This window comes from Capricornis sumatraensis, chromosome 1 (genome assembly GCF_032405125.1).
Source record: "Capricornis sumatraensis isolate serow.1 chromosome 1, serow.2, whole genome shotgun sequence".
NCBI classification, from domain to species: domain Eukaryota; kingdom Metazoa; phylum Chordata; class Mammalia; order Artiodactyla; family Bovidae; genus Capricornis; species Capricornis sumatraensis.
Genome location: NC_091069.1, coordinates 77,119,254 through 77,144,797, shown reverse-complemented (window position 1 = coordinate 77,144,797; position 25,544 = coordinate 77,119,254). Strand labels below are relative to the sequence as shown.

The 25,544-nt window shown below is 55.3% G+C and overlaps 1 protein-coding gene across 1 annotated transcript in view; it reads left to right on the top strand.

The window, feature by feature from the left end:
• The window catches only part of TTC7A (tetratricopeptide repeat domain 7A), a 114,569-nt gene that overhangs the window by 74,845 nt on the left and 14,180 nt on the right, over positions 1-25,544 (top strand). The window contains exons 15-18 of the mRNA XM_068986889.1: positions 1,553-1,713; positions 15,515-15,631; positions 19,017-19,114; positions 21,200-21,334. Coding sequence (XP_068842990.1) covers positions 1,553-1,713; positions 15,515-15,631; positions 19,017-19,114; positions 21,200-21,334 — 511 coding nt within the window. The remainder of the gene's footprint in view (positions 1-1,552; positions 1,714-15,514; positions 15,632-19,016; positions 19,115-21,199; positions 21,335-25,544) is intronic.

The following is a 25,544-nucleotide window of genomic DNA, read 5'->3' as shown; positions in this document are numbered from 1 at the left end:
CCTGGTCTTCTCTTCAAGGAGCCATCCTTCCAGCCCCCCATGGCACTTGCCCCCGGTTTCCGACTCCCAGGTCCTAGAGCAGGCGCTGTCCACCACTGTCTCCAGAAACATCAGTCCACTCTGGTGCTCCCTGGAGCGTGGACACAAAGATATCCGAGACCAGTTTATTTTTAGCCCTCAGTTGGAGAACCAGTACTTTCCTTGCCAGTCCAGTTCCTGATGAACCTTCCGTGATGCATTTTTTAGTATCTTTCATTATTCAGTCACCTCTGATGAATGGTGTCTGTCCTCTGGGAGAGATGGCTGGGCCAGGCCAGTGGAGCCTGGTACCCCGTGTCCTTGGGGCCCCCAGATCTTGGTAACCTCAGGGGGTTGAGGGTCTCTGAATGGACTCTAAGCTAGTCCTGCCTACCTGGGTCTCTGAGGCCCTCTGCGCCATCCTGCCCAAAACATGTCTGGCTGCTCAGACAGTGAGGGCTGCGGGTTTGGACACCCAGCCCAGGATCATGCTGCTGGAGCAGCCTTGGGGTGGGGGGCATGGGCAAGCTGAGCCAGCAGTCACACTGACCTCAGCTTCCTCCTTTACTTTCCGTGACCTTTCCACAGAAGGAAGTCCCCATGGGAGAACTCTGGGCCTGGCAGTAGTGCAGAGACCAGGTGAAGACCAGGCAGGGGTCAGGCACGCCAGGGCCCAGAGCCCCCAGCTGACCTGTGTACTGTAGACCCCTCCAGGAGCATTGGAGATGTAGGTCTGAGGTTTGGTCAAGAGCAAGATTTTGGAAAATGACTCTGACGTTCCTGGGAGGATGAGGTCCTGGTGTGGATAGTGTCTCGAATAGCTGACAACTGCTAAGCCTGAGCCCCTGAGCAAACATGTCTCTTTGGACTGGAAGGAAGGCTCTTAACCTGTTCATTAGCTGCCTGGGCTTTGGGGGCTTGAAGAGGGAAATTCGCATTTTCAGACGTGTTCTGTGCCCAGCAGGATGTTTTTCCTATGTTGTCTCGCCCTCAGCCAGTGTCGTAGGTAGGACTGTTATCCTCATTTTGTAGCGTAAGAACTGCGGCTCAGAGAGGCCAAGTCCTCTGCCCCGGCACCAGCTGGGAAGTGGCAGAGTTGGAATTCACATTCTGTCTGACCCCAGGCCTAAGCTGTTGCCACTGAGTCCCTGAGTAGGAGGCAGCATGTGTCTGTCAGCCCCAGTCACTGCGAGAACGGGTTCAGTTCAGAGGAGAGATCTGTAGCCAGTGGTCTGGGTGGCCTCTCACAGTCCCCCTCCTCCAGTTTGGCTGGGGCTTCCCGACCAGTCCTTCATGATCCATTGTGGACCTGCCCCTCTTTTCTCTCTTCTGTGAGACAGCACTGACATGGAACAGCAGACTCTTCTTGCCATGGTGTTCACGGGTGTTTCCTCATCAGAGCCCTTGCCTGCCCCACAGTGCCTGCGGTCTCACTTGGGTCTGCTGCGCCTCGTGGGCTGGCACCTGGCCCCCGAGTCCGGGGAGCAGGCTGGGCCTTGGGGAAGGTCGCTAAGCCGGCAGTTTTCTCCGGCAGATCTCCAGCGCCATGGAGCAGCTGCAGGAGGCTCTGAAAGTGTGCAAGGACGACGCCAATGCCCTCCATCTGCTGGCGCTCCTCTTCTCCGCCCAGAAACACTACCAGCACGCCCTGGACGTTATCAACATGGCCATCACGGAGTACCCTGAGAACTTCAAGTGAGTTCCATGTGGATGCTCTGGGCTGGGGCTGGTCGGGCACACACTGGGAGTCGAGGCGGGCCGAGGACCTGTGGGCTCGGAGCCTGGCTCTGGCGTTTTGTTTGGTGCCAGGAGGCACCGTGTGTGGAGGAGGAAGCTCTTGATGGTAACTGCAGGCTCCACGGGGGGCTGTGTGGACCACCAAGGAGACTGTGCTCTAAGATAACATGTCCGAGCTGCTTCCATCCCGCCCTGCACTGTACATTTGAGCATCATGGGGACACTAACTTGTGTGACTTAACCCTAACCCTGGCATAGCCAGCCAAGGATGGTTTCTAACAGTGGCTGGGCTGATAGAGGCCATGTGAGCTGGCCCCTACCTCCAAGAAGGCCACAGGCCGTCGGGGCGAAGATTTATATCCCCACAGAGTGGTCCTGGCCTCTCCCTCTATCCTCGACTCCTCCACAGCTCCTGCTTGCCACATCACCCAGATGCCTGTCTCTAGGGAGCAGGGTTCACGCTATACGTGGCCCCAGTGGTGGTGGGTGGGGCAGGACTAGACCCTCTTGCCCCCACCTATACACAGGGGACCTGCTGCCATCCAACCAGGGCCCTGGGGAACAAGAGCCTCACTGACTAGCTGAGGCAGGAGGGTGCGTTGCCCCTTGGGAGGAAATGAGGGGGAGGTCATCTTTTGATTTCTGCCCTCCTTCCCTGAGACAGGTAACATAGGGTGCTAATAAACCCTGTTTCTCTGAATCCCCTGATCCCAGATTGAAGGGCCCTGAGCACCCCCACTCCCACTGTGCTCAGGGTTTGAAAGAGAACCCTTTGGAACCAGCCAAAGGCAGTTGTCTTTAGACAGCAGAAAGGAGTGTGGTCCTGGTGCCCTGAGAGGTGACTCACGCTGGCAGTGAAAACAGTTCCGCAAAGAATTAGGGAAATTGGTGGGTGCCACAGCTGAGATCAGTGATCGAGAGGAGCTGCAGGCACCCCGGCCCAGGGAGAGTCCCTCCACGTGGAGAGCCCAAGCACTTGTCTGTTTACCTATAGTCCAGCAGAGGCAGGACTGACCCTTGCGCCAGGGGCTCGGGCTTTCCTGTGCCTTGGGCCTCCTTCAGAAGATGCCACGGTGGCTTTGCCTGTGGACTTTGCTGGGAGTGGCTTCGTCCTCACCAAGTCTTATGAACACAAAGGACCGGCTATGTGGAGCTGGCCTTGCACCATCTCAGCTCACACCTGACCAGGGGCAGCTGGGACCCACCTGGGCCAGAACGGCGGGGTGGGGGTGTTAGTCTGGACTAGGGTCAGCAGAGCCCAGGTAGTCCCAGCTGCCCCTGGTCAGGTGTGAGCCGAGATGGTGCAAGGCCAGCTCCACATAGCCTGTCCTTTGTGTTCACAAGACAGCCCTGGCTCTTGGCCTCCCTTCTATATTTGAGAGATTATTAAAATTGAAATTAGTTCACGTTAAAAGGCAAGTCGCCTAGGGCATGCACCACGTAGATAGAACCGTGTGTGGACAAGGTGTAGTTACCTAATCCCAAATACAGTACACCAAGACCTACTGTTTAGAAGTTTATTTTTTACTTTTATAAAAATACAGGAAGGACAAAGGTCTTCCTCTTCTGGTACCAGTTAACCTGGCTTTTTCCCAAGCTCAAGACTATCTGGCAGGGTCAGACCCGTGGCCTGCTGCCAGCCGTGTGTGTGCGTATGCGTGTGTACGGGCGTGCCTCTGTGTGTTTTATTGTCAGTTAGGCTTCTGCGGAAGGGTTAGAACAGTAAACGGGTTAGAGTCCTTATCCAGCCCCTGGGTCAGTGTGTGTCACAGAAGAAACCAGAGGCTGGGCCAGGCGTCAGACGTTGTCCTTTATCCGAGTGAAATCTTCCATATATTAACAGATGGCGACCGAGCAGATGGGCGCAGGGCTGTCCCGTGGAAGCCGCAGAAGGGGCTGCACACACTGCTCCCTTGGGCCCCCGATCCCGTGCAGGAGCTTCTCATGCCAGTGTCGCCCATCTGACTGCGCGTGTCTCCTCCTAACCCCTGGGCTGGATGCTCTGTGCTGGCAGAATCCCCTCCCTGGCCTGATGTGGCGAGGCCAGCACCACTTTTTGAAGTTGGCTTGACACTTCCCGTGTGTGAGGCAGAAGCCCACCTCGCCTGTCTTGTTTCACGCCCTGGAAGGCGTCTCCTGCCCGCCCCCACCACCTGTGCCTGGTTCTAGGGCTGAGTGCGGAACCGTCTCTTTCTGGTCCTCCAAGTGTACTTCCACCACCCCCTTCTTTCCTCTCACCTCACTCAGGTGCGGACTCTTTCCCCAGGAAATGCTTCAGTCACTCAAAGTGTCTTGGAGAGGTGGGGCCAGGGGTGGGGCCTTGCTGTGAGGTTGGTGACTTCCCCCTGAGTCCCGTGGGTGGCCTTCTGGGCCCCCAAGAATACCTGGACCCAAGCGGTGACATTTGCGCCTGTGTGCCTGCATCGGGAGAACAGAAGCCAAAAAAGCGGGGAGCCCTGGGTGGAGATTGTGCTGGTGGTCAGCGTGTATGGTGGCTGCTGCTCAGTGTCAGCTGGGTCCCCGCTTCTGCAGGCAGGAGCCTTCAGCCTGGGGCAGCCTCTGCCCTGGGAGCAGAGCCCCTCTATCCAAACACTGCAGGGCCACTGCAGGGGCCTCAGGCCCTCTCGGGCTGGAAGCACGGGGAGACACCTCTGGCGTTCCAGCCCGAGGAGGTCCCATTCCCAGAGCACAGTTGGGGTTCTTGTGTTCCTCTGTCACCACAGAGAAGCCTGCTGTGGAGCGTTGGGGGCCCAGAGCGTCCCATCCCCCGTGGTGCTTCTGTGAACCTGCCCATCCACGGAGAGAGGAGGTTCTTATCTCTGAGCCACCGTGTGCCCCTCACATTCGTGACCATGGGGAGCTCCCCTTTGAACTGGGCCAGCCCTAAAAGGCTACAAAACTAACTGAATAAAATATAAGGGGCTTCTGGCTTCCGGAACTGTGAGACAGTATATTTCTGTTGTCTTAAGCCAAAAAAAAAAGGGAGGGGGGTGTGAGGAGGGAGGGACAGTGGGGTATGAGGGGGGAATAGCCACCTACCACAGCACTGTGGAGTGACCTAGGGTGTGACCGTGGGTCTTTGCAAATAATTCAGTGCTTTTCCCCACGGATGAGACCCATGGACTAGCAGGAAATGTCATTGTGCCCATTATGGTCAGGGATCACTGGAGAGTGTCACTGCCCTTCAGCTGAAACTGTAGCCTGCTCTTCCAGCTGCTCCCTTCATTGGGAACAAGCTGTGTGTGGCTCCAGCTGTTGCCACAGCAGTTAATTAAACCCCTAATCCAATAAATCTCAGTGCAGCCAAACAAAAAAATCTGCCCCCAGTGATGGGGTAGATGCCCTGACCTCAGCATTATCAACAAGGTCTGTCCTGTGGGCACTCAAAGGCACCAGGTCTGGGTGCCACCCGGCGCCTTGCCGGTTCCAATGGCTGAGACCTTGCTCTTCCTTTGTGCAAAGTGAAGGAGAGGCTGGCAGGTGCGTGTCGGGTGGTGGAGGGCTGGCACACGGGGATGCTGGGGAGTGGGATGGACCCTTTCCTCTTGGCTTGTCCCCACGTGGGAGCCGCAGCAGGTCCCTGGCTGCCACTTAGCTATGCTCCCTCCAGCAGCTTGCTCCTCCTTCCCATGTCCCCTCCTCCTCAGCTGCTGAAAGACTGACATCTCTCCTGCCTCCCTCTGCTTCCAGGGTCTATTGTGAGATTCAAACAAGAGAAGATCTCACAGTCAGTTTACCGCCGTGTTCAAGGGCAGCAGAGGGGGAAGGGGAAATGGTCCACAGCATAAGGCTGTGACGGGGGGCTCAAGGAGGGCAGCGCACGTAGTGGGCCAGGGGAGGGCGTCCTGCACATGAGGGTCAGTGGAAGCTGAGAAGACGTGTTCCCGGCTCCCTAGCGGCCACCAGGAGGTCACCATTTCCAGGACTCAAGACTCCTGGAGAAAATCCTAGCCTTTGTGGAGCTGACTTCAAATTCAGGGATTAGAAAACATAGCAAAGGGGATCTTTATTTCCGTGCTGTGGGGTGACCTTTAGTTAATGGAGCTTGAGTTTAGAAAGGCAGAAACGTGATGAGGCAGTGTCTGACGGCCCTGCAGGGACAGCGTGAACCTGGCGTGACGAGAACCAGACACCCGAGCTGCTTCCTGAAATGCTGAGGGCTTTCCACTAAGCCCTGGACACATGTGCTGGCCAGGCTGCCCCTGGCCAGTCTGCAGGGGGCCTCAAGGGGGCAGCAGGCTCCCTATTTGGACCTGGGTTCCAAGCCAGGCTGGGCCTTGGAATTCGTGAGTTTCCCCATAGCAAGCTCAGAGATGTCTTAGCTGTTTTCTTCTCCCTTCCTGGGCTTGGGAGGCTCAGCTAGGAGAGTCAAGGGAACAGGCTGCTGATAAGCTTGTTCCAGAAGCCATGGGCTCCACAGGGTGCTGGTTTTAGGTAACAGATTCCTTGCGCTTTAGTCAGGCTGCTTGTAGGGAAGGTCGCCATAGTAACCAAACAACATTCCTGGGCTAATGATGGGAGCTTTCCAATAACCAGCCTGTCAGTCGTTGCTCCCACCCCAGGCCTGGCAGCCTGCCAGACCGGTTTTGAAAGCCCAGGCTATTGGGCTGGCAGGAGAGGAGCAAACTGGGTTTGCCCTTCCCCTCCCCTCTTACCATCCCTCTTAAGTTTCTGCCCAGCCCAGGTCCTGTGGGCCTTGGAAGGTCCTAGGGGAAAGGTTGTCTGGAGCCCTAGGGAGCTTTCCCCAGAGCAGGAGCTATATGGCTCTCTCAACAAGCCAGAGCTCGGCTTGCCACTTGTAAACAAATGGAACCAGTCACAGCATTTCCCCCAGGAAACCGGGGCTGTTTTGGAAAATGTTTGAGCTGATAACTAGGCGTTAGCTGGGACCAGACCGTGACTGAATCCCGTTACGGCCAACGTAGGCCTCAAGGGCACCCTTCTGATCTCCACCTGGCCTGCCTCACCTTTGTCGCAGGTGGCATGTGATAAACTTTGAGTTGTGTATTCCACCAAGCGGAAGGGATCAGAGTCCTGGGGCTTCCGTTAATGTCTTTGACTTAAACCCACTGTGTTTATTGGGTGATTCTTATTAGGGACTTGGAGTGGATCAAAAGGATGCCTAAAATACCAGCACGCCAGTGAGGGGCTGGAATCAAAGGTATGAGCACAAACATAGTTTATCACTTCGCCAGGTTCATTAAACATTCTTGGCTGCCACAGGCCCCGATGAAGACAGCAGCCTTGGGGTGAACTTGCAAGGCCATGTGGTGGAGGGAAGTGTTAAGCCAGGCGTAATCGCTGGCACCGGCTTGCTCTTCCCCAAAGGTCAGTTCCTCTTCGGCTCAGCCAGTCTGACATTCAGCATTTCCCTGCGCTGGTGGCTCTGGGGAGCCTCCTAGGACCTCACTGCATGTGACATGCAGCCACCGAGTCTTCCGTCTCCCTGCAGTCCTCTGCTCACACTCCAGCTAGAATGATCTCTGTTATTTTGTTTGGGGAAGAAGAAAGGAAGGAAGGAAGGAAAACAGATTTTTCCAGAAGGAATTCTTTGTTTTAAAGTAGTTTTTAGCTCTTTGCTTCCTGAGTCTCACTGCTGTCAACATTTGCTGGAGGCGGGTGCTGTGGCTGGGCCCTTGGTTTTCGAGCCGGAGTGGCCCGGCCTCTGCAGGTGGGAGAGGACCCAGGAGGCACACTGATACCCATGAAGTAGGGCTGCCCTCTGCAGTGGGTAGTCTTCAGGTCCCCAGATCATCTCACTGGGCAGCAATTACAGACCAAGGTGTTTGCGTCTTGGTTTCTTATATTGAGCTGGGAGCCAACTTTTGTTCCAGTTAACGATCCTTCTGGAAGTTCTTCCACCCCAGAGTGGTTATGGAATGGCTTCTGTGTGGTTTTCGTTCATATCTTTCATGATCGAGAATGTGCCTTTGGGGGCGTCGCCTGAAGGTAATTGGAACTGCTCCCCCAGAGCTGAGGGAAGCCAGGCCTGAAGGCCCAGCCGCTCAGCCGTCAGTCAGCTCAGGTTAGGCCTCCGGTGCCGTGGGTGGAGGCGGCTGTTCCGCGGGTGGGGCAGAACTTTTGAAACAGAGGTGCTTGCTCCTGGAGGTGAAAGCTTGTGGGGCTGTTGATTTTAAAGGTTCTGAAAGCTTCAAAGTCAGATCATATTGACAATGAACTCATTAAGAGGTAGAGTGGCTGTCTCCAGCCTTTTTTGCACCAGGGACTAGTTTCGTGGAAGACACTTTTTATACAGATTGTGTTGTCGTGGGGGGATGGTTTCAGGATGATGCGAGCACATTACATTTATTGTGCACTTTATTTCTATTATTATATTAGCGTCACCTCAGAGCATCAGTTATTAGATCTTGGAGGTGGGGGACCCCTGAGGAAGAGGATCAGTGTGAACCATAAAAGATTAAGGAACATGAGTCAATGTAATTCTCCAGAACCAAGGAAAAATGACTGGTTTTTAGGGCCGAGAAAAGTTACCGTAAGTGTCCCTCTCGCTTTCAGGGAGGTCTGTTAGAGCTTTGAAATAATGTCCTGAAGAGCAAGTGTGTGAGCTGAATCAGTTAATTGCTCTGGTGGAGTCTCTCCCAGAGGCAGGGCGTTTAGAGGACCCTGAGGCCTGTGTCCTTCAGCACTGCCATGGCCAGGGTGAGAGCCAGACGATCACAGTCCCAGTGGAGGTGAGGGAGTGGCCGCTCCTCTCGTTCCCCCTGCCCTGATCCAGGGCTGGGAGTGGGGCCGTGGAGCCCCACCTCCAGGCCTTCGATCCTGCCCCTGCTGGCCCAGCCCCAGGGGCTGCCCTCCGTTCCCTCGCCGTGCTTCCAGATTCTGCCCAGCCTCAGGGACTCCCCTCGGGCTCCACTTGGCCTTGTAGCTCCTGCACTCAGAGCTGACCCACTCACTGAGTATCTGACTCCCTTCTGCTTCCTTTCCTAATTGCCTTGGCTGTGTTGCTCGAGCTTCCCTGAGCATGTGGAAGCACCCTGGGGACAGAGGACAGATGATGGCCTGTCTTCTGGCTCCTCTTCCTCCCTGCCGGGAACTGACAGCTGGGCATCCAGCACATACGTAGGCCTCCTGAAGGGCAGACTGAAGGGGTTGTTTTGTTTGTTCTTTTGGAAGGATGGAGGAAAGGGAGGGAGGCAGGGAGCGCATGGGGATGTTGGCTTCTTGCAGCCCTCAGAGTGCGCTCACACCCCCTTACCCTGTTCTGTCATTGTCTTGGTTTGATTTGTTGCGTTTTCGGTCTTACCCTCCTACTCTAAAGAAACTAACTGGAGAGTTAGCCGGTCTCTCCAGGTCAGATAGCTGATGAGTGGCAAAGCAGGGACTAGAACCCCAGCCAGCTGATTAGCTGAACAACCCTGCTATGCTTGGACCCCAAGCACTTCAATAATAATAAAATAGCAACACACCCAGTGCTTGACTGTGTGCCAGGCATTGCTCTGAGCACTTCCCACGCATTCACTCAATTTCCTCACAACCTGGGAGGTGTAGAAACTGTTGTTAACTCCTGTTTTCCAGGTAGGAAACAGAGGCAGAGAGGGCATGCGTAAGCGGCTGTGCATAACCAGGGCTGGGTAAGCAGTGAGGAAGGGCACGCGTCGATGAACGCTTTAGGAAGGGCGAGGCCTTGCGTGTGCCTTGTTGCTCCTAATAGACCCGAGGGGGTTAGTGATACTGTTGTCCCATTTTACAGATATGAAACTGAAGCTCGGAGGAGCTGAAATGACTGGCCGGGGGTCACAGGGCTAGAGGAAGGGAAGCTGGGATTTGAACTTGGGTCGTCAGACTCAGGCCCCGTTTTCTGGGAAGAGACCCACTTCCCACCGAAGCCCACGCTGTGCGCAGGCTCTGACCTCCTGGCTGAGGAGTTAAGACTTTCCAGAGGTGTGGCTGTGGTGACTCAGAGAATGGCCTGCTTTTTCCACTCGATTATGTGTTTTCTATAAAAATAGAACTCTTCATTAAAACAACGTAACATGGCCATCAGCTGGAATTACTAATTACTGTCCTTTAAAGAGATAATACCCCCTTTCGTGCCTTTCCCATACCTGCCACCACCCTCCCCCATCACAGAGGACTCCCATGAGGGCCAGAAGCCAGAGGCCGGGGCCAGGGAGACACACGTGGGCAGCGGGACCGGGAAGAGGGGAGAGTTTCCGCAGGCTGCTCTGCAGCTTGGCTGGTCATCCTGTCCATCCCCCTCCCCTTCCAGGCCTCAGTGAGTCCTCGTGACTCAACTTTCTTCTGTTATCCAACAATGATTTGTTGAGTGACGTTAGATGAGGCACTGGGCATATGAAGATGAGAAAGATGTGGTCCCTGCTGGAGCACGGAGCCTGGTAGGAAAGACCAGTAATGATGGAGGGGGTCTCAGGATGACGGCTGACCTTTCTTGAGGAGTCGCCATGCAGCGGAGCCGGCTGCCTTCACGGTTTCTGTTGCCTGTAGTCCCGCCAGCAGCCCTCTGTGATGATGCTGTTACCGCCCTTGTTTTACCAACAGCCGGTTAAGCTCAGAGAGGCCAAGGCACCTGCTTGGAAGCAGCAGGGCCTAGCAATGGACCCACATTGTCTGAGGCCAGAGGCCATGCTTCAGTACGACGTCCTCCTATTTGCTGGGCAGTAAGTCAGAGGCGGCTCCCTCAGGTACACAGCAGTTACCATGCCCAAGTCTTTCTTACTGCCTATGCTGAGTATATTTTACAGGGAACTTCTTTCAAGGAACATGGAAGTAAAAATGGGGACCTGTTGTGCTTGCTGCCCACACAGCCCATGTCCTTCCCTGCAGCCAGCTCAGTTCTGCCACTGCGGGTGGGGTGCTGGGGTGAGCAGCAGGGAGGGAACGCAGAGGAAGATGACTGGAGACCCTGGGTGGGGGAATGGACAGGATGAACTCTGACCCCAGGACAGTGCTTGTTGGCTTAGCCAGAGCCGTTGTCACAAAAATATCCCCCATTTACAAGATAATGTTTTGTTTCTAAGAAAAGTTTTTGGAAAGGCTCATGCTCACCAAGTTCTAAGCAGGACCACTCTAAGATAGCTCCTCTTCATAGCAGTGGAAAGAAATGATTTGTCTTGGCCTCAGGTGGGAATGGCTCCAAGTCTTGATCCTCTTGACAAATAATTAGAAGGCTGATCCTGGCCCAGGAGTGCAGGCCAGGCAGAGGGCCTGGGAAGAGAGGCGGGTGCTAGGCCCACCCATGCTTTCCCCTGGGAACCTCCATCATCAGCCCCTGGCCAGAGCGACCAGAAAGACTTACAGAGGCCGTGACCTGTGGCGACACCCAGAGATGCTGACCTCACTGGTCTCTGTCTTCCCCCACTGGAGGAGGGCTGGCCCAGATGCAGACAGACAGACTGACCCTGCAGGGCCGAGACTGGTCATGGTTCAACAGGGACTGGCTCTGTTTAGGTCCGATGAGTACCTGTCTTTGACCCCAGGTGCTGACGTGTGCAGGTGACCCGGAAGGGGGCCAGCAGGGACTGCCACGACCCTGGTGGTCGTCAGGAAGGATGTGAGTGCTTAGAGGGTGGGCCGCAGCTACGCTGGTCTCCTGCAGCCCTGGCAGCTTCACCCCTGCGGTGGTGTCTACACTGCCCCTTGCGCCTTCGCCTTCCCCAGAGAGCACACTCACTTTCACATCTGCCTTCAGACGCCGTGGCGGCGTGGCGAAGGCATTCGGCCTTAAAAGACCTCACTGTTTATTCTACATCTTAAAAAACAGGAAAGGGCTTGCAGGAAGTGGGGGTCACAGCCGAGGTGGTTTCACTCAGTCTGGATTGGTGTGGCTCTGTCCAGCCCCTCTCATCCGTTTCCTTTCTTATGCCCATCTTTCATCCCACCTGCCTTGCTGAACAAGCTGTGAAGGTCTGGGGCTTTCTGAGAGCCTTCGGAGGCACCTGGCCTGGACGCTGATTTTCGGGGCCTTTCAGACCTGCAAGTATAAAAGGATCCCCAGAGCCTTGGGCAGGCCCGCGCTTGAGGAGTTAGTGCAGCTGTGGGCTCCTCAGCTGCTTCTTCTGGGTCATCACAGTTCATCCAGCAGGAGTCTCTGGGGCAGATGGGACAAGAGACTTCACTCCTGTGTCACAGGTTTGGAACCTGGGACATGCCAGCTGGGTGGCAGTGCAAAGCTGGGACTTTGGCTCGGGTTTCTCACTGCTGGGCCAGTGTCTGTGCACTGGGCGACGTCACAGGGCAGGGTCGGGACAGCAGTGGAGCCGTTCCTGGAATGGCTAATGTCAGGGCGTTGGAGGGCTGCTGGGTTCCAGTGCCCCAGCCTTCCTGCCTCAGAGACTCCTCTCTGTTGTACTCTTGGCTCTGCCTGGGGGACCCTTCTCTGGGATGAAGACCCCCGTCACGTGGCGCCAGATGCCTTTGTGTCACGTCCCGAGCTCCCCATTCTCCCCAGGCCCTGGGACATTTTGCCTCTGGACAGCTTAAAATGGAATCGGCTGGCACTCTGCCTGTTGGCTGCATGAGTCCAGCCCTTGCTGCAGTTCTGAGGCATCCGCGAGCAGATTCCCCACCTGCCTCCTAGCTGGGAGCCAGCAGCGGGAATCGGTGCCTTCAGAAGTCGGCTCCGATTTACCGTGGACCATGAGACCCAGAAAGCGGCTGGAGGGTTGTAACAACACACACGCATCCTCATAGTATTAAGCTGAACAGACACCGTGTGCTCAGCTCTGTGCCAGGCACCAGGGAAGCGAGGAGGATGCTGACGTGGAGGGAGGCAGGGTCTTGCCCTGCAGGCATTCGTCACCCAGGCGGGGACGCACAGCAAGACCCAGGACAAGATAGATGGTAGTTTTACCATCTCTACGTAGGGCTGGCTGCTGAGTGTTCCCTAGAGTATCTGAGATTGTAAATGCTTGATGTGAGTGTTTCTTCACTGTTAAAAGCATAAGCCTATGTGGAAAAAAAGAAAACGTGTACACACACACACGTATAAATGAGAGAGAGTGATTTAAATGCTAACTGAAGGTTGTCCTAAGCAGAGAAGGGCAGGGGTAATCACACTTCTTGGGGGAGGACTAGAACTTTGGATTAAAACTGTGTTTTTTTTTTAAGTCTCAGAATCGTTTCTTCAGATGACATGTTAGACTCATTCAGTGTATAAAACAGGTATGCTGGGGGCTGGGCTGGTTGAAGGGAGTGGGGAGCCAGGGCTTGCCCCCTCTCTTCCCAGCCCCAACTGCCAGCAGCCTCCCCACGGCTCCACCCAGGAAGCATAGCGTCCTGACGAGGCTGTGGCCCCACCATCCATAGTGGCACGCTAGGGCCCTGCCAGCCTCCTTGTACCACTGCTTGAAAAACTGGGCCACCCACCCTGGCAGACGGGAGGGAAAGAGAGTCCTTTGCTCCAGCAGGACCAGTAGTTGGTTGTCCTAGAAGAGTGGCGAGGAATGGGGTGGTGTGCTGATCCCTGTTAGCAGATGAAGAGTGTTTGGCGGTGCCCACTGTGTGTGGATGCCCATGTGCCCACCCTGGGGGTGAGGCCCCCATGGGGACACACAGGTCAGAGGGTGACACCTGCTTAGGAGCTGGCCACGTGTCAGGGGAAGGGGGAGCCTTGGCAGGGGCGACAACGTGAAACAAAGCATGGATGAGCCGGGGAGCCTGCCCTGTGGTCCAGGGTGCCACTGATACCCTGTGAGCACCACACAGGTGCCCAGGGTCACGGGTAGCAGTGGCAGGGATGGAAGGTGGCACACAGAGGCGTTCTGACTGACGTCATGGTTGGCGCAGGGCAAGGAAGATGGTCCTGGTGGGAAGTGAGACCAGGGAAGTCTCGGGAGCTAACCTGGGCCTCCAGGGATCTGGGACTGAGGGATCCAGCCAGAGGAGGGCTGTCAGAGCGCTTGCCCCAGCCCAGAAAGGATGTGGTTGGGTTGAGAAATTCCACTCTGGGTCGCTCATGCTAATGGAATGTCAGCAGCCGTGAGGAGAAGAGCCTCTGTTGGTAGAAGTCACTGTAACACCAGCTCAGCTTTCGGCCACTTCTGTTCCGGGCACATGGTGTGGTTGGATCCACCCCACGGACCCCTGCCGGCTCTCAGGGACACAGCCAGCGAGCAGGAGGGGGACGGGCCCTGGTGGGGAGGGGCATGCTGCAGAGAAGGCCAGTCTGGGGAGATCTGGGAGCAGGAGTGCTGCAGGACTGGGCTGCCCAAGGGACTGTCTGGGGAACCAGCTCCCAGTCACCCTGCCGTGGGGACTCTGCTGTTCTGGGTATCCCTGCCCCCTGGAGAGCTTTCACTTGCACCAACACCTGTTCTAGCCACAGCCCAGCACGGTTCTCCTCCTTCCCCCAACTCTCAGCCACATCCTACCCCACGTTCCTTTTCATCAAACACCAGTCCCAGCAAGACCCCCTTCATCTGTGCCTTTCCTTGTTCTGAGTCTGACCCAAAACACCAGCCCTGGCTTCTGTGAGCAGTTTGTCATTTTTAGCACTAATTGTCACCTGGAAGTCCAAGATTGTGTCTTCATGTTCCTAAAGCAGAGGCTCCTAATACTTGTGGAGTGTTGGACCTTTCAAGAATCTGGAAAAAGGGACTGGGGGTGGCAGGACCAGTGTCCCCAGCACCTCCCACCAGGGTACTGAGACCACGGATTTGCCCAGAAGCAGTTTTCTGAATGAAGGAGGCTCACCGCTCACCACCTGAGGAGAACCAGGAGTCACAGCCTTGTTTGGGCCTCAGTGGCTCAGCCAAGTTCTCCACAGGCTGCCAGGCAGCTGGTGTGCGTCAGTGTGGCTGGCAGTACCCATGGTGAAAAGACTGCAGCGTTTCCATACATGTTGGTAAATAGCCACTGCCTTGGCCCTCATCAGGACCCTGGACTCCCCAACAACGAAAGGCTGGGCACTTGGCACCACCCTGGCCATGCTGAGCCAGTGCTCCGATGGTCTCTGCTGTTCTCTTGGGCAGAGCAGGGCAGCTGCCCGCCCCTGCTGTGGACCTGCCTTCCGGTGGGACCAGCCCTTTCCCTCTTCCCAGCCTCTCTCAGGACCACATCCCCACTGTTCTCCCCTGTTCTTACCCTAGAGGACTTCAGGTTTGGGGGCGTTGAAAGAGATTCTGTTGTTCCTAAACGGTGACTGAATAAGACTTCGTGTCACTTTCATCTTATTGAATATATGAGGAGAACTGGCGACTTTAGGGTATTCAGTGAAGATAAAGGAAAACCTGATCATCCTCAGGTGTTCAGGGTCAGGATACAGTTTGCATTCAAGCACCTGTTGCATGCTGGTGAGGAGGGAAAGCAGAACCCTGCCCTTTTGTGACCTTTTCACCCGCTCCTTGCTTAGCCTCATTCCTTGAGTCAGTTTCCTTCTGGGTCCGTCTCTGATATAAGGCCTGGAGAGCGTGTAAGTAAAAAGATAGCCATGTGTTTGGTGAGGAGGACGCTGCAGAGCTGAGGGTGTGGGGGGTGACCGCTACCACGGCAGGCAGTGCTTGAGAGGTGGGCGGGGTGGACCATGGTTGGGATAAGCCATAGGGATGCTGACGAATGCAGAGGAGTGCTCTGTGCTTTGGCAGAGAGGATGGGGAGCTAGGCAGAGAGAGAGCACGTGATCCAGGGATACGGCCAAGGCCACCGTGCGTGTGGGCACTCTGCCTCCTGAGTGCTGGGGAGGTGGGCTGGTGGGGCAGAATCCCCTGGGGTTCCACCCTGGGAGGAAAGCCAGGGGAAGGGGCCCCCTCAGGTGTTCTCACTGCTCTTCTCCCTCCCACAGCCTGATGTTCACCAAGGTGAAGCTGGAGCAGATCCTGAAAGGCCCAGAGGAAGCCCTGGTGACCTGTAGACAGATGCTGCGGCTGTGGCAGACCCTGTACAGCTTCTCCCAGCTGGGGTGAGCGGCGGGTCCTTCCAGACGGAGGTGGGAGGTGGTGGCTGCCAGGGCAACAGTCCACAGCTGAGTGGCATGATGCCTGATTGGTGAGAGGGTGGTGAGGATGTTTGAATGAGGGCATGGGACTTACTTCTCCTGGGGCCTTTTACAGCCTGCCCTAATTTTAATCTTTTGACAATCCTCTGTGAAGGACAGAAAAAGGCTCTCTAGGAAACTAAAGTTCAAGGGGGTAAGGAGGAAGATAAATCATTATTAAGCACCTCCCCCATCAGCTGGTTTTATCTTATCCACTGTCATAGTTTATCCTCACCCCAGGGTTCTTAACCTGAGACCCAGAGACCTTATATAACGTATCTGAGCCACTGTCCTATGAGTGGTAGTGGTTGGGCTTAAACCTGTGTCTCCTGAACCCCAGCCTGTGGAGCTTGTCACTTCTTTCCTGGTTCCATCTGGAAGCTGGGAGAGGAGGAGGAGGAGGAGGAAGCTGAGTTCCGGAAGGGCCCCCCACTCACCTACCATCTCCACACATCTCATCTCCTGCTCCAGTCCCCAGCTCTGAGATTCTCCTTGACCAGAGCAGGGCACTCTTATCCAGCCTGAATCTGCAGAACGTCTCTGCTGAAACCTGTCAAGACACCTGGGCTCAGCTTGTGCAGCCCAAGCAGAAATTGGCTTCGTTTCTGATCTACTCTCTTTGTCTGGCTATGTCATCTCCCCACCGCCTCAGGGGACCCCACTCTGGTGGGCACTTGTCCTTTCACTGGGACTCTGGGAGCCTAGCAACCTCTTACAATCCCCAAAGCAATGTGTCTAAAGTTGGAATTCACAGAGGAGGCCCCAGGATAATCTGACCGAATAAAATCCTTGGGCAGGGTAGGATCAGCCCTCTCTTTGCAGGCTTTGGGCCTGGAAGATTCCAGGGCAGAGCAGGGCAGTGGGTGGAAGCTGCCAGCAGGCAGCTCTGGAGTGAGGGACTTTTCAGAAAGGAAATGGGGAACCACCTGGCCGCTGGGTGCTGTGGAGAAAGGGCCAAACTCTGGTGTGTGGGGGGCCCGCCTTTGGATATCCCTCGTCCTGCCACTCACCAGCTGTGACAGGCAGGCGGGTGCATGGCCTGGCTCCACTTGCAGAGAAGAAGTGCCCCAGAGCTGGCAGAGTGCGCCTCTCAGCCGGATGGCTGGCTGCCTGCTCATCTAGGCGATGGTGGTGGGGCCCCTCTGAGCTGCAGCCTTGTCTGCATGTGCAGGGCTTAGCTTGTGGCTCCCCTCCAGGAGCAGCAGAGCTGTCAGATTTGCCTTGGGGTCTTTTCAAGCTACCACCTTCACCCTTACCTCTGGGGGACCCCCCACCCACTCAGGGTAGAGCAAGGCTCAGCCTGGCCAGCTAGTTGGAGGCAAACTGTTAGGAGCAGAGAGTCAAATCCAGTCCCCTCCTGGCTTTCCCAAGGATAGGGTGTGTTCTTTCTGAACCTGAAGCCACAGAGCAAAAACATGTCACACCTGGGCTGGGGCAGTCCAGGATCAAGGCCAGAATCCACAGCCTGAAGGTCTGGGCCACGCCGCCCTGCCAGCCCCGCCTCCCATTCTGCACCTTGGCCTTCTTCCTCTGCTCTGCCTGGCCCGGCCCACACGGCCCCTTGGGGAGCCCCCCGTGCCTGGCCTCTGGTGTCCCAGTGCAACACTCTCCATCCAGGTCTTTGTTAAATGCTTAGTGTGAACTTTCTCCTCTTGTCCGGCTGTCAGGTTCTTCAGGGTAGGGGCCTAGGACCAGGCGGCAAGAGGTCCCTGAGCTGAGCCGTTTCTGGAGCCCCTGGGATAGCCCCCTTGGGAGCAGCAGCTGTGTCTCTGCGTGGCATGGGAGGGGCCCCAGTCCGCATCCTCATTCAATCCTCACAGCAGCCTTGTGGTGTTGACATTCTCATGCTCATTAACTCTACACAGTAACCATTTCAAGAAAAGAGAAGTAAGATCTAGAAAGGTTAAGTAGCTTTGCCAAGGGTCACACAGCTAAGGAGGGGCAGCCCCCAGCTTTCCCCCAGGGTCTCTGGCTCTTTCACCCTGGTGTGCCTCCCCAGAATGAGAGGTGGGCATGCCAGGTGGGAGCCAGCCCTTTCCCACTGTGTTTTTGTGGATGGTTTCCTCTAATGCCCACAAAGATGGCTGTGCACCCAGAGGCCTGAGCTCAGTGTGAACCGGCATTAAGATGGAAGGATGCCCTGGTGTTCCTTGTGGGTCCACTCTGAAGGGAGGAGGCCTCTGGGCCCGCTTCCTCTTCTCCTGCCCTTTCGGCCTCAGTCCTCTGAGACTCCGCAGTCAGCAGGTTAAGGCGACAGCACCCACAGGGTGCTGTCGGGGGCTGTGTGTGCCCGAAGATGGGCATAACCTTTCTGAACTGGTGGCTCCCCCACACCCCACTCTTTAGAGGAGCCTCCCTAGCTGTGTGGGAGCTGCAGGGACCTGGGGAACTGGGGGACGTGTGATAAGACGGCCACACTGTTTATCTGCCCCCGAAGGGCCCCCTCCGCCTCCTCCAGGGCCACTCTGGCAGTCCAGGGTAAGGGACCCTGAGGCAGGGAGTGGCTTCTGGGCCTTCTGTGCCTGGAGGGCGGGCTGAGGGGCGGGCTGGTCCGCAAAACCCAGACTTTCCATGGAAGCCAGTTCACGGCGCCTGCTCTGTACCTGGCTCTCTGCTGGACACCTAGAGGACACAAAAGGTAGAAGAGGGATTAGACGGACGGGAGGGTTTCTCCTCCTCAGCGCGTGTGTGTGCATGTGTGTGTGTGTGTGTGTGCGCGCGTGCGTGTGTGTGCGTCCATGCGTGTGTGTGTGTGTGTGTGTGCGCGCGCGCGCGCCCGAGTGCGCTGGGATCCTTGGTGACAGAGAGCAGGGAGGGAAAGTAGCTGAAGGGCACATGAGCAGCTAGAGGGAGACGGGGACCTTGGACTGGGTTCTAAAGGCGGTGAGTGGTTGGGTGGATCTCAAGAACCGAAGGAACGGCCTTGGTGGCACCAGCATGAGTAAGCATGTAGCTCTGGAAACAAAATGTGGTCACGGTAGGGACTAGTGTGGAGGCTGATGGCCTTGCAGGCGCACAACCTGTGGACGAGGAAGGGAGCGGGCAGGAGGCGATCAGGAGTAAGGAGGGAGCAGGCAGGAGGCCATCAGGAGAAATAGCTTGTCAGTTCAGCTCTGGGATGAACCAGATTCTAGAATCCTGAGCCTGAGCTGTGATCTGGCCTGCTGCTCATCTCCATCCTTCCCAGTGATCTTTAGTTCCGCTCTCAGGTCTGAACTCTCAGCCCCAGAGCCTACCTGGTGTAAGGCTCCCCTCATTCTCCCTGCTAGCCCTCCAGCTCACTGGGGCCTGGCGCCCCCTTGCCTTCCAGGGGCCTGGAAAAGGATGGCAGCCTCGGCGAGGGCCTCACGCTGAAGAAACAGAGTGGCATGCACTTGACTCTGCCCGATGCCCATGATGCAGACTCTGGTAAGAACGTGCCCCGTGGGCAGCTGTCCACATGAGCCCACGGCTCCCCATCCCAGCCTGAGCATCTGCCCAGCCTGGTGGAATCCATCCTGCCTCTGGCTGGCTGCTGCCCAAGGTCCTGTGCTAAGGAACTGCCCTCGGGCCTCTTTAGGGCCCAGCGTGGCAAGACAGCTGCTGGTCCAGGGGCAGGAAGTAGGCAGATGGCGTAGGCAAGAGAGAGACCCCATCCTCTGTGTGGGAGTGGGGAAGACTGGGGTGGAGAGATGGCTGTGGAGCACAGAGGCCGTCTCCCCTCAGGCTGAAGCTCAAGGCCAAGAGGACTTCCCTGGTGGTCCAGTGGCTAAGCTCCACGCTCCCAATGCAGGGGCCTGGGTTCAATCCCTGGCCAGGGAACCAGATCCCACATGCCGCAACTAAGAGTTCCCACAACGAAGATCCTGCACGGCCAAAGAAATAAATGTTTTGTTTTGTTTTTAAAAAAACGCTCAAGGCCAAGGTCCGCCATGATAATGTCCTCAACAGATCAAGTCAAGTAGAAAGGAAGGGCTGAGCTTCTGTTTCAGCTTAAATCTGACTGTAGTTTCCTGGAAAAATTCATCCTGACATCCATGGCTTGTGAAATTCAAACCAGTTTGGAATCTGCAGACTTAACATGTTTTAACCCAGGACCTGATTAAAGCGAATACCTTCCTCAAAAACACAAGCAAAATTAGTCACGGGAATGAAAGCGTGAGGGAGTTGTATTTGGTGTCATTGCTCATCTTGTCCACTTCTGTGGCCGTGAACCACCTTGCGCCTTTGTTGTCAAGAGATGAAGCTGATTCCCAAAGCCACACCCAGCACCTGATTTGAGCTGAGGAGCGATGGGCTAGACGTAGAGCTGCTGACTCCAAGGAGGCAATGGTGCCGGGGAGTGTAGCGCCTTTGCAATTAGAGAGGGAAGAACTCTGGACAAAGTTATTAGGACTCTATGAACACTTGCCTTATAAACTGAAGTCATCTGTGGTTTGCCCCAAGGTCTCCTGAGTTTATTGGAGCCTTTACTGCCTCAGAGAGAGAGAGAGAAAAAAAAGTGCTTACATTTTACCTGCACATAAACGGTAAATGTCAACAGCTTGTATATCCTGAACAGGGACCCAGTGTTACTCAGGACTGCCACGGGGAGAAGTTCTCCAGAGGGCACATGGTCTGGCCCAAGCTGCTACCCAAGAATCCTTGACAGCCCAACCTCCAATGGGACTTTTCTATAAAGAAATAATAGGCACTTGTGAAAGAAAGTGAAAGCATAAAAAGGAGAAAGGACAATTCATCCACCATTCCACCATGCGTGTGTGCTAAGTCGCTTCAGTTGTGTCCGACTCTTTGCGACCCTATGGACTGTATCCCACCAAGCTCCTCTGTCCATGGGCTTCTCCAGGCAAGAATAGTGGAGTGGGTTGCCATGCCCTCCTCCAGGGTACTTTTCTGTAAAGAAATAATAGGCACTTGTGAAAACAGAAAGTAAAAATATAAAAGGGAGAAAGGAAAAGTCATCCATCATTTCACCACTCAAACCTTAATAAGTGGCCTTTCAGACTTTCGGAAACATTCCTGTATTTTGTTTCTCGTAAAACTGATCCTCCTCTTTCACAGTCTGCTGCTTTTTTACCAAACTGCATAACGTCACCATCTTTCTGCATCAATACCCATAGTTATGCATTGTTATTTTAATGACTGCATTGTCCAGTATGATTATACTCTCACTCATTTTTAATCAGTCCCCACTGGTGGACATCGAGATCATTTCTGTCTTCAGTATCCTGGGCAGTGGTAGAATGCCCACCACTGCCGACATTCACGGTGTCCTTCCTTAGGGACTGACTCCTGGAAGTGGGCTTACTGCCTCATTGCCCCTCAGAAACACACCCCCTCTCTCTTGGATGGGTGAGGGTATTAGATGGGCCCCTGCTAGTGGGTCTATGCACTGTTCTGCGGCTGCAGGGCCGGGCCACCCTGCTGTGACTCTGCATGCCCTGCCACTCCTGCAGGGCTATGCGGCCACTGTCACCAGGCCTGCAGCTCAGCCTTTCCTATCTTGCTCTACAGGCTCTCGGCGGGCATCATCCATTGCTGCCTCGCGGCTGGAGGAGGCCATGTCGGAGCTGACCGTGCCCAGCTCGGTCCTGAAGCAGGGCCCCATGCAGCTGTGGACCACGCTGGAACAGATCTGGCTCCAGGCTGGTGAGTGCTCCCACCCGGGCCCCCTCTGGCTCCTGTGGGTCTGCCCTGGCAGCCCAGGTGGGAAAGCTGTGTCTTGAAGAAAACCCGTTAGGACTCAAACCCCCAAGAACTCTTGGGAGAGCTAGAGCAGAAGTGAGGTGTGCTGGCCCCAAGAAAGCAAGACCTGGTGGCCGAGTTCATTGCAAGTAGAGGGCTAGGAACTCAAGGATCGCCATTCAGGTTATGATCTCTCTTGATAGCTCGTGGGCACCACTGCCACCCTAGAGTTGGAGGGTCTGTTAGTGTTGAGAAGGCAGGAGGTTCCGAGTCCCACAGCTCATTTACTGTCCTGATCTGAAATGAGCTAGTGTGTGTCAAGCAGTTAGCACATACATAGTAGGTGCTTGGCAAAGTTTAATTTGCGACCCTATGGACTGTAGCCCGCCAGGCTCCTCTGTCCATAGGATTCTCCAGGCACGAATACTGGAGTGGGCGTGAGAGGGGGATTAGAATGGAGGAAGAGAGAACCAAACCGGGGGATGTGCCTGAATGAGATAAAATGGTAGCAGCAGCAGCAAAAGGAAAAGGAAGGTGGTAGAGTGAGTGGAATCCAACATGACCCCTTGACCCAGGCATGAAGCTCCTCACCTGGTACTGATTACCCTCCTGTCGCCCCTCCCCCCCCAACCCCCACCCCAGGCAGTGTTGATAACCCCCGAGGAGAGAGAGAGAGAAGAGGCAAAGGAGATACTCCCCTCCTGGGACCTGCGGATTCTGCAAGTCAGAGTTAGAATGTGCTTGTTGATTAAGGATCTACAGTTCCCCACTGGTAGCTTCCACATATGGACACATTAGTATGCAGGACGCCCCCACTCTCCCCTCCACAGGATCTAAATCTGGGGGAAAAAGTTGGACAAGGATTCATAAAAAGACTAGACCGGGAAGCATGTTAATAATGCAGATATTGCCCCAGTTAGCATATCAGGCTCCCTTGGGATGCTAGGGATGCAGGGGCTGTGCTCCGGTGTCACTTGTTGCAACTGAAGTAGGAAGAACTTTGAAAAATCCAAAGGGATAACAAGCTAGGCTTCCTCTGAGGCAAAGATGCCCTGTCATCTTCTAAGACGTGGCGCTCTTAAGAGCTCCCGATGGGCATACTGGGGCCCCACCCCCACAGGGGCCTGGGGTAGAAAGCTTCACCCTCCCCAGGGGTTTCACCAGCTTCAAGGAATATTTTGGCAGTGCACTGATGAGTGGTCGGATTTGGGAGGTGCATGCTACCTGCTTTGGAACTCCCAAGGCCTTTTGTGTTAATGGTCTGTCTTGTTGACTCATCTTAGCACATAACAGCCGTTTCTGCATTTTACAAGGCTGCTTGCATCTCTGAGAAATGCTGCTTTCTGCTAGGGTGGTAGTATGTTCTGGTAACTCCAAGTAAGGTTAAAGGCCTTCCTGAAGCCTATAATTAGACTTGGGAATTTTGGTATAAGCAACATCCTTCAATAATTTGCACATTAGCCTTTCTTCTCTGGACATTATCCTAGATATTTGGCCCATGGAGAACTCTGAGAACAAAATCTGGATGCTTGAATTGTGGTGCAACGTGAGGGTTAGGCTGTGTGGCATTAGGAGACAAGCTTGGGGTGTGTGACCCATGCAGAATAGCAGTGGCTTCTATAAGGTAAACACTTCTCTTTCCTTGTGTAACAATTCAGAGATGGCAGTCTTGACTAGGATGACAGCTCTGCTCTCCTGGTCCGGGGACCCAGATTCCTTCCATTTTGTTGGCTTTGCTTTTAATGCAATGTCACTCTTGCCCTTGTGATCCAAGGTGGCTCTCCACCACATTCACATTCCAAGGCATAACTAGGAAGGGCAGGAGAAGGGCACACTCCGTACCTAGAAGAACACATCCTAGAATCCGCACACATCACTTCCCCTCATGATCCACTGGCCAGAACTTAGTCACATGACCACAGCTACCTGCAAAGGACTCTGAGAGGTGCCATTATTCTGGGTATACATGTGTCCCACCAAAAATCAGGGGATCTGTCATTATAGAAGAAAGGAGGAGAGACTGGTGGGTAGCTGCCATAGGCAAAAAGGGAAGCAAGAAGGTATCCTAGGTCTTTCATTCTGAGCGTGGGAGGATTCTGGAGACTCCTCACTGCATGAGGCCCTCCCCTCCCTTGGCCGTCATCATCACCAGCAAGCATGTGCTGAGCACCCCTTGAAAGACTGCCAGGAGCAGATCACCCTAAGCCTCCACACCCCCACCTGACCCAAGCTACAAGTATTGTCATCAGCAACCCCCATGACCACCCCCACCCACCCAGCCTAATGATTCCTCCAGCTGCACCAGATTTCCAGGAAGAGAAAACTAACCCCCTTTATCATTTTGGAATGAGCTAATCCCTCAGTTTGGCTCAAGATTAATTGCATCCCAGTCTGTCTTGGCAGTAAGTTCCACCATTAACCCACACGTAGGTTGGGAAATGTATCCCTCGTCTCCCAACTGTCCTCCTGCGCGCCCCCCTCCGACCCCTTTCAAGACTCCTTCCTATTCCAGTCTGAAGTGAGAAGCCTCAGGAGGGTTTCTGCCTGAGAGATGGGTTTCAAAAATGTTGCCTCTTTCAGTGAGTTTCAAAAATGTCTCCTCTTTGGCGGTGGATTTGTGTGAACATGGGAGAATCACCCAGCCCCATAGGTGCTCCAGGAGCATGAGTGTCGGGAGGTGCCTTCCAGAAGGGCAGGAAGACCCAGCTTCCTCTCACTGCAGCTCGCGTCTCTGGAAGCTAACAGCATGCTAGAGAGGGCTGTGGGTGCAGAGAGGTCCCCTTGGGGACCTGGGAGTCCCCTGGGGGTCCAAGGGCTCGCAGGCAGCTGTGGGCATTCCCTGTGTCGGGGGGAAATTGGCCTGAGTCTCAGCTTCCAGATGGCAGATCCACACCATCTGGGCGCTGGTGCCCTGGCTCTTTAGATGGCCTCGAAAGTGGATGCTGCCCCCGCTGTTGGCCAGGCAGACCGGGGACCTGGGGTGGGGCCATAAGGCGGCGTTTACAGTCAAGGCAGAAGCTGCGTCTGACCCTTGGTCCAACGGGCTCCCCCGACTTCCGTGTTTCCATTTCCTCCTCGTTTCTTCCCTTCTCTCCCTCCGCTCTCCCTTCTCCCTCTGGCCTTATATGCCCTCTTCCTGCGTCCTCGCTTCCTGCGCTCCTGCTTGTCCTTCTTCTCCTCTCTCTGTCAACCCCTCCTCCTGAGTTCGTGAGGAGAGCTCCCAGGACAGGAAGTCGGGCGCCCAGGCCCACAGGGCCTTGACGCCATGTGGCCTGAGTCAGTGCGTCACGCACCCCTGGGTCCCAGGCCAACCCAAAAAGTCCCTTCAGACCTCTGGATTCTCTGTTACTGTCACAGCCATCCTCCCTTCAGCTGGTCTTCTCTCTCTCTCCTCCCCTGCCCTCCCCGACCCTTCCTTCTCCTTTATTCTGGGCACCCATATAGGGAAGTGCTTATTTCCTTTAAGGGATAACTTTTGGAGACACCTCCCCCCCACCCCGCCGACTTGGAGCTCAAGGTGGATTCTTTTTAGGGTCTAATGTTATCTCCTGCCCTGGAAGGGCTCTGCCCTTTTAGCCTGGGTGGCCCCCCTTTCTTTGTGGGGTTTCCGGGGTGGGGGCCTCTAGGAAGCCATCTCACCTGGGGAGGTGCCTCCAAGGCCTCAGGCCTGGCTCTGGGCCCTCTTTCACACTGCTCCTCAGGACCAGCTGAGGAAAGCCCTCCTCCCAGCAGAGAGGGCTCAGAACTGGCAGGAATGACCAGGAAACTGGAGCCAGCTCTGGGTGCAGGGTTAGATCAGGATGCCTCAGAAAAAAAAATAATAAAAAGGACTGTTGCAAAGCTCCAGGGAACAGATGTTTTCCATTTGGAGTCTGCTGAGAGAAAGCACAGAGGGGGGTGCGGGTGCAGAGAGATGGAGGGAAAAAGAAAAGCCGAAACACAGGAGAGGAGGTCAGGGCCAGGGTAGGAAGAGAGGAAGCCGAGAGAAGTGGAGACCAGGAGGGAGGAGGAGAGAGGAAGGACCAAGGGGATCAGAGAGGAGCCTCTGACACGGGGGCTGCAAGGAGCGTTTGCTGGAGGGATGACCTCGACTATGAGGATCCAAGGAAAACCCAGTGATAGTGGGTGCATATCCAGCTCTGGCCAGGGGAGACTGGGCTGGGTGTGGACACCT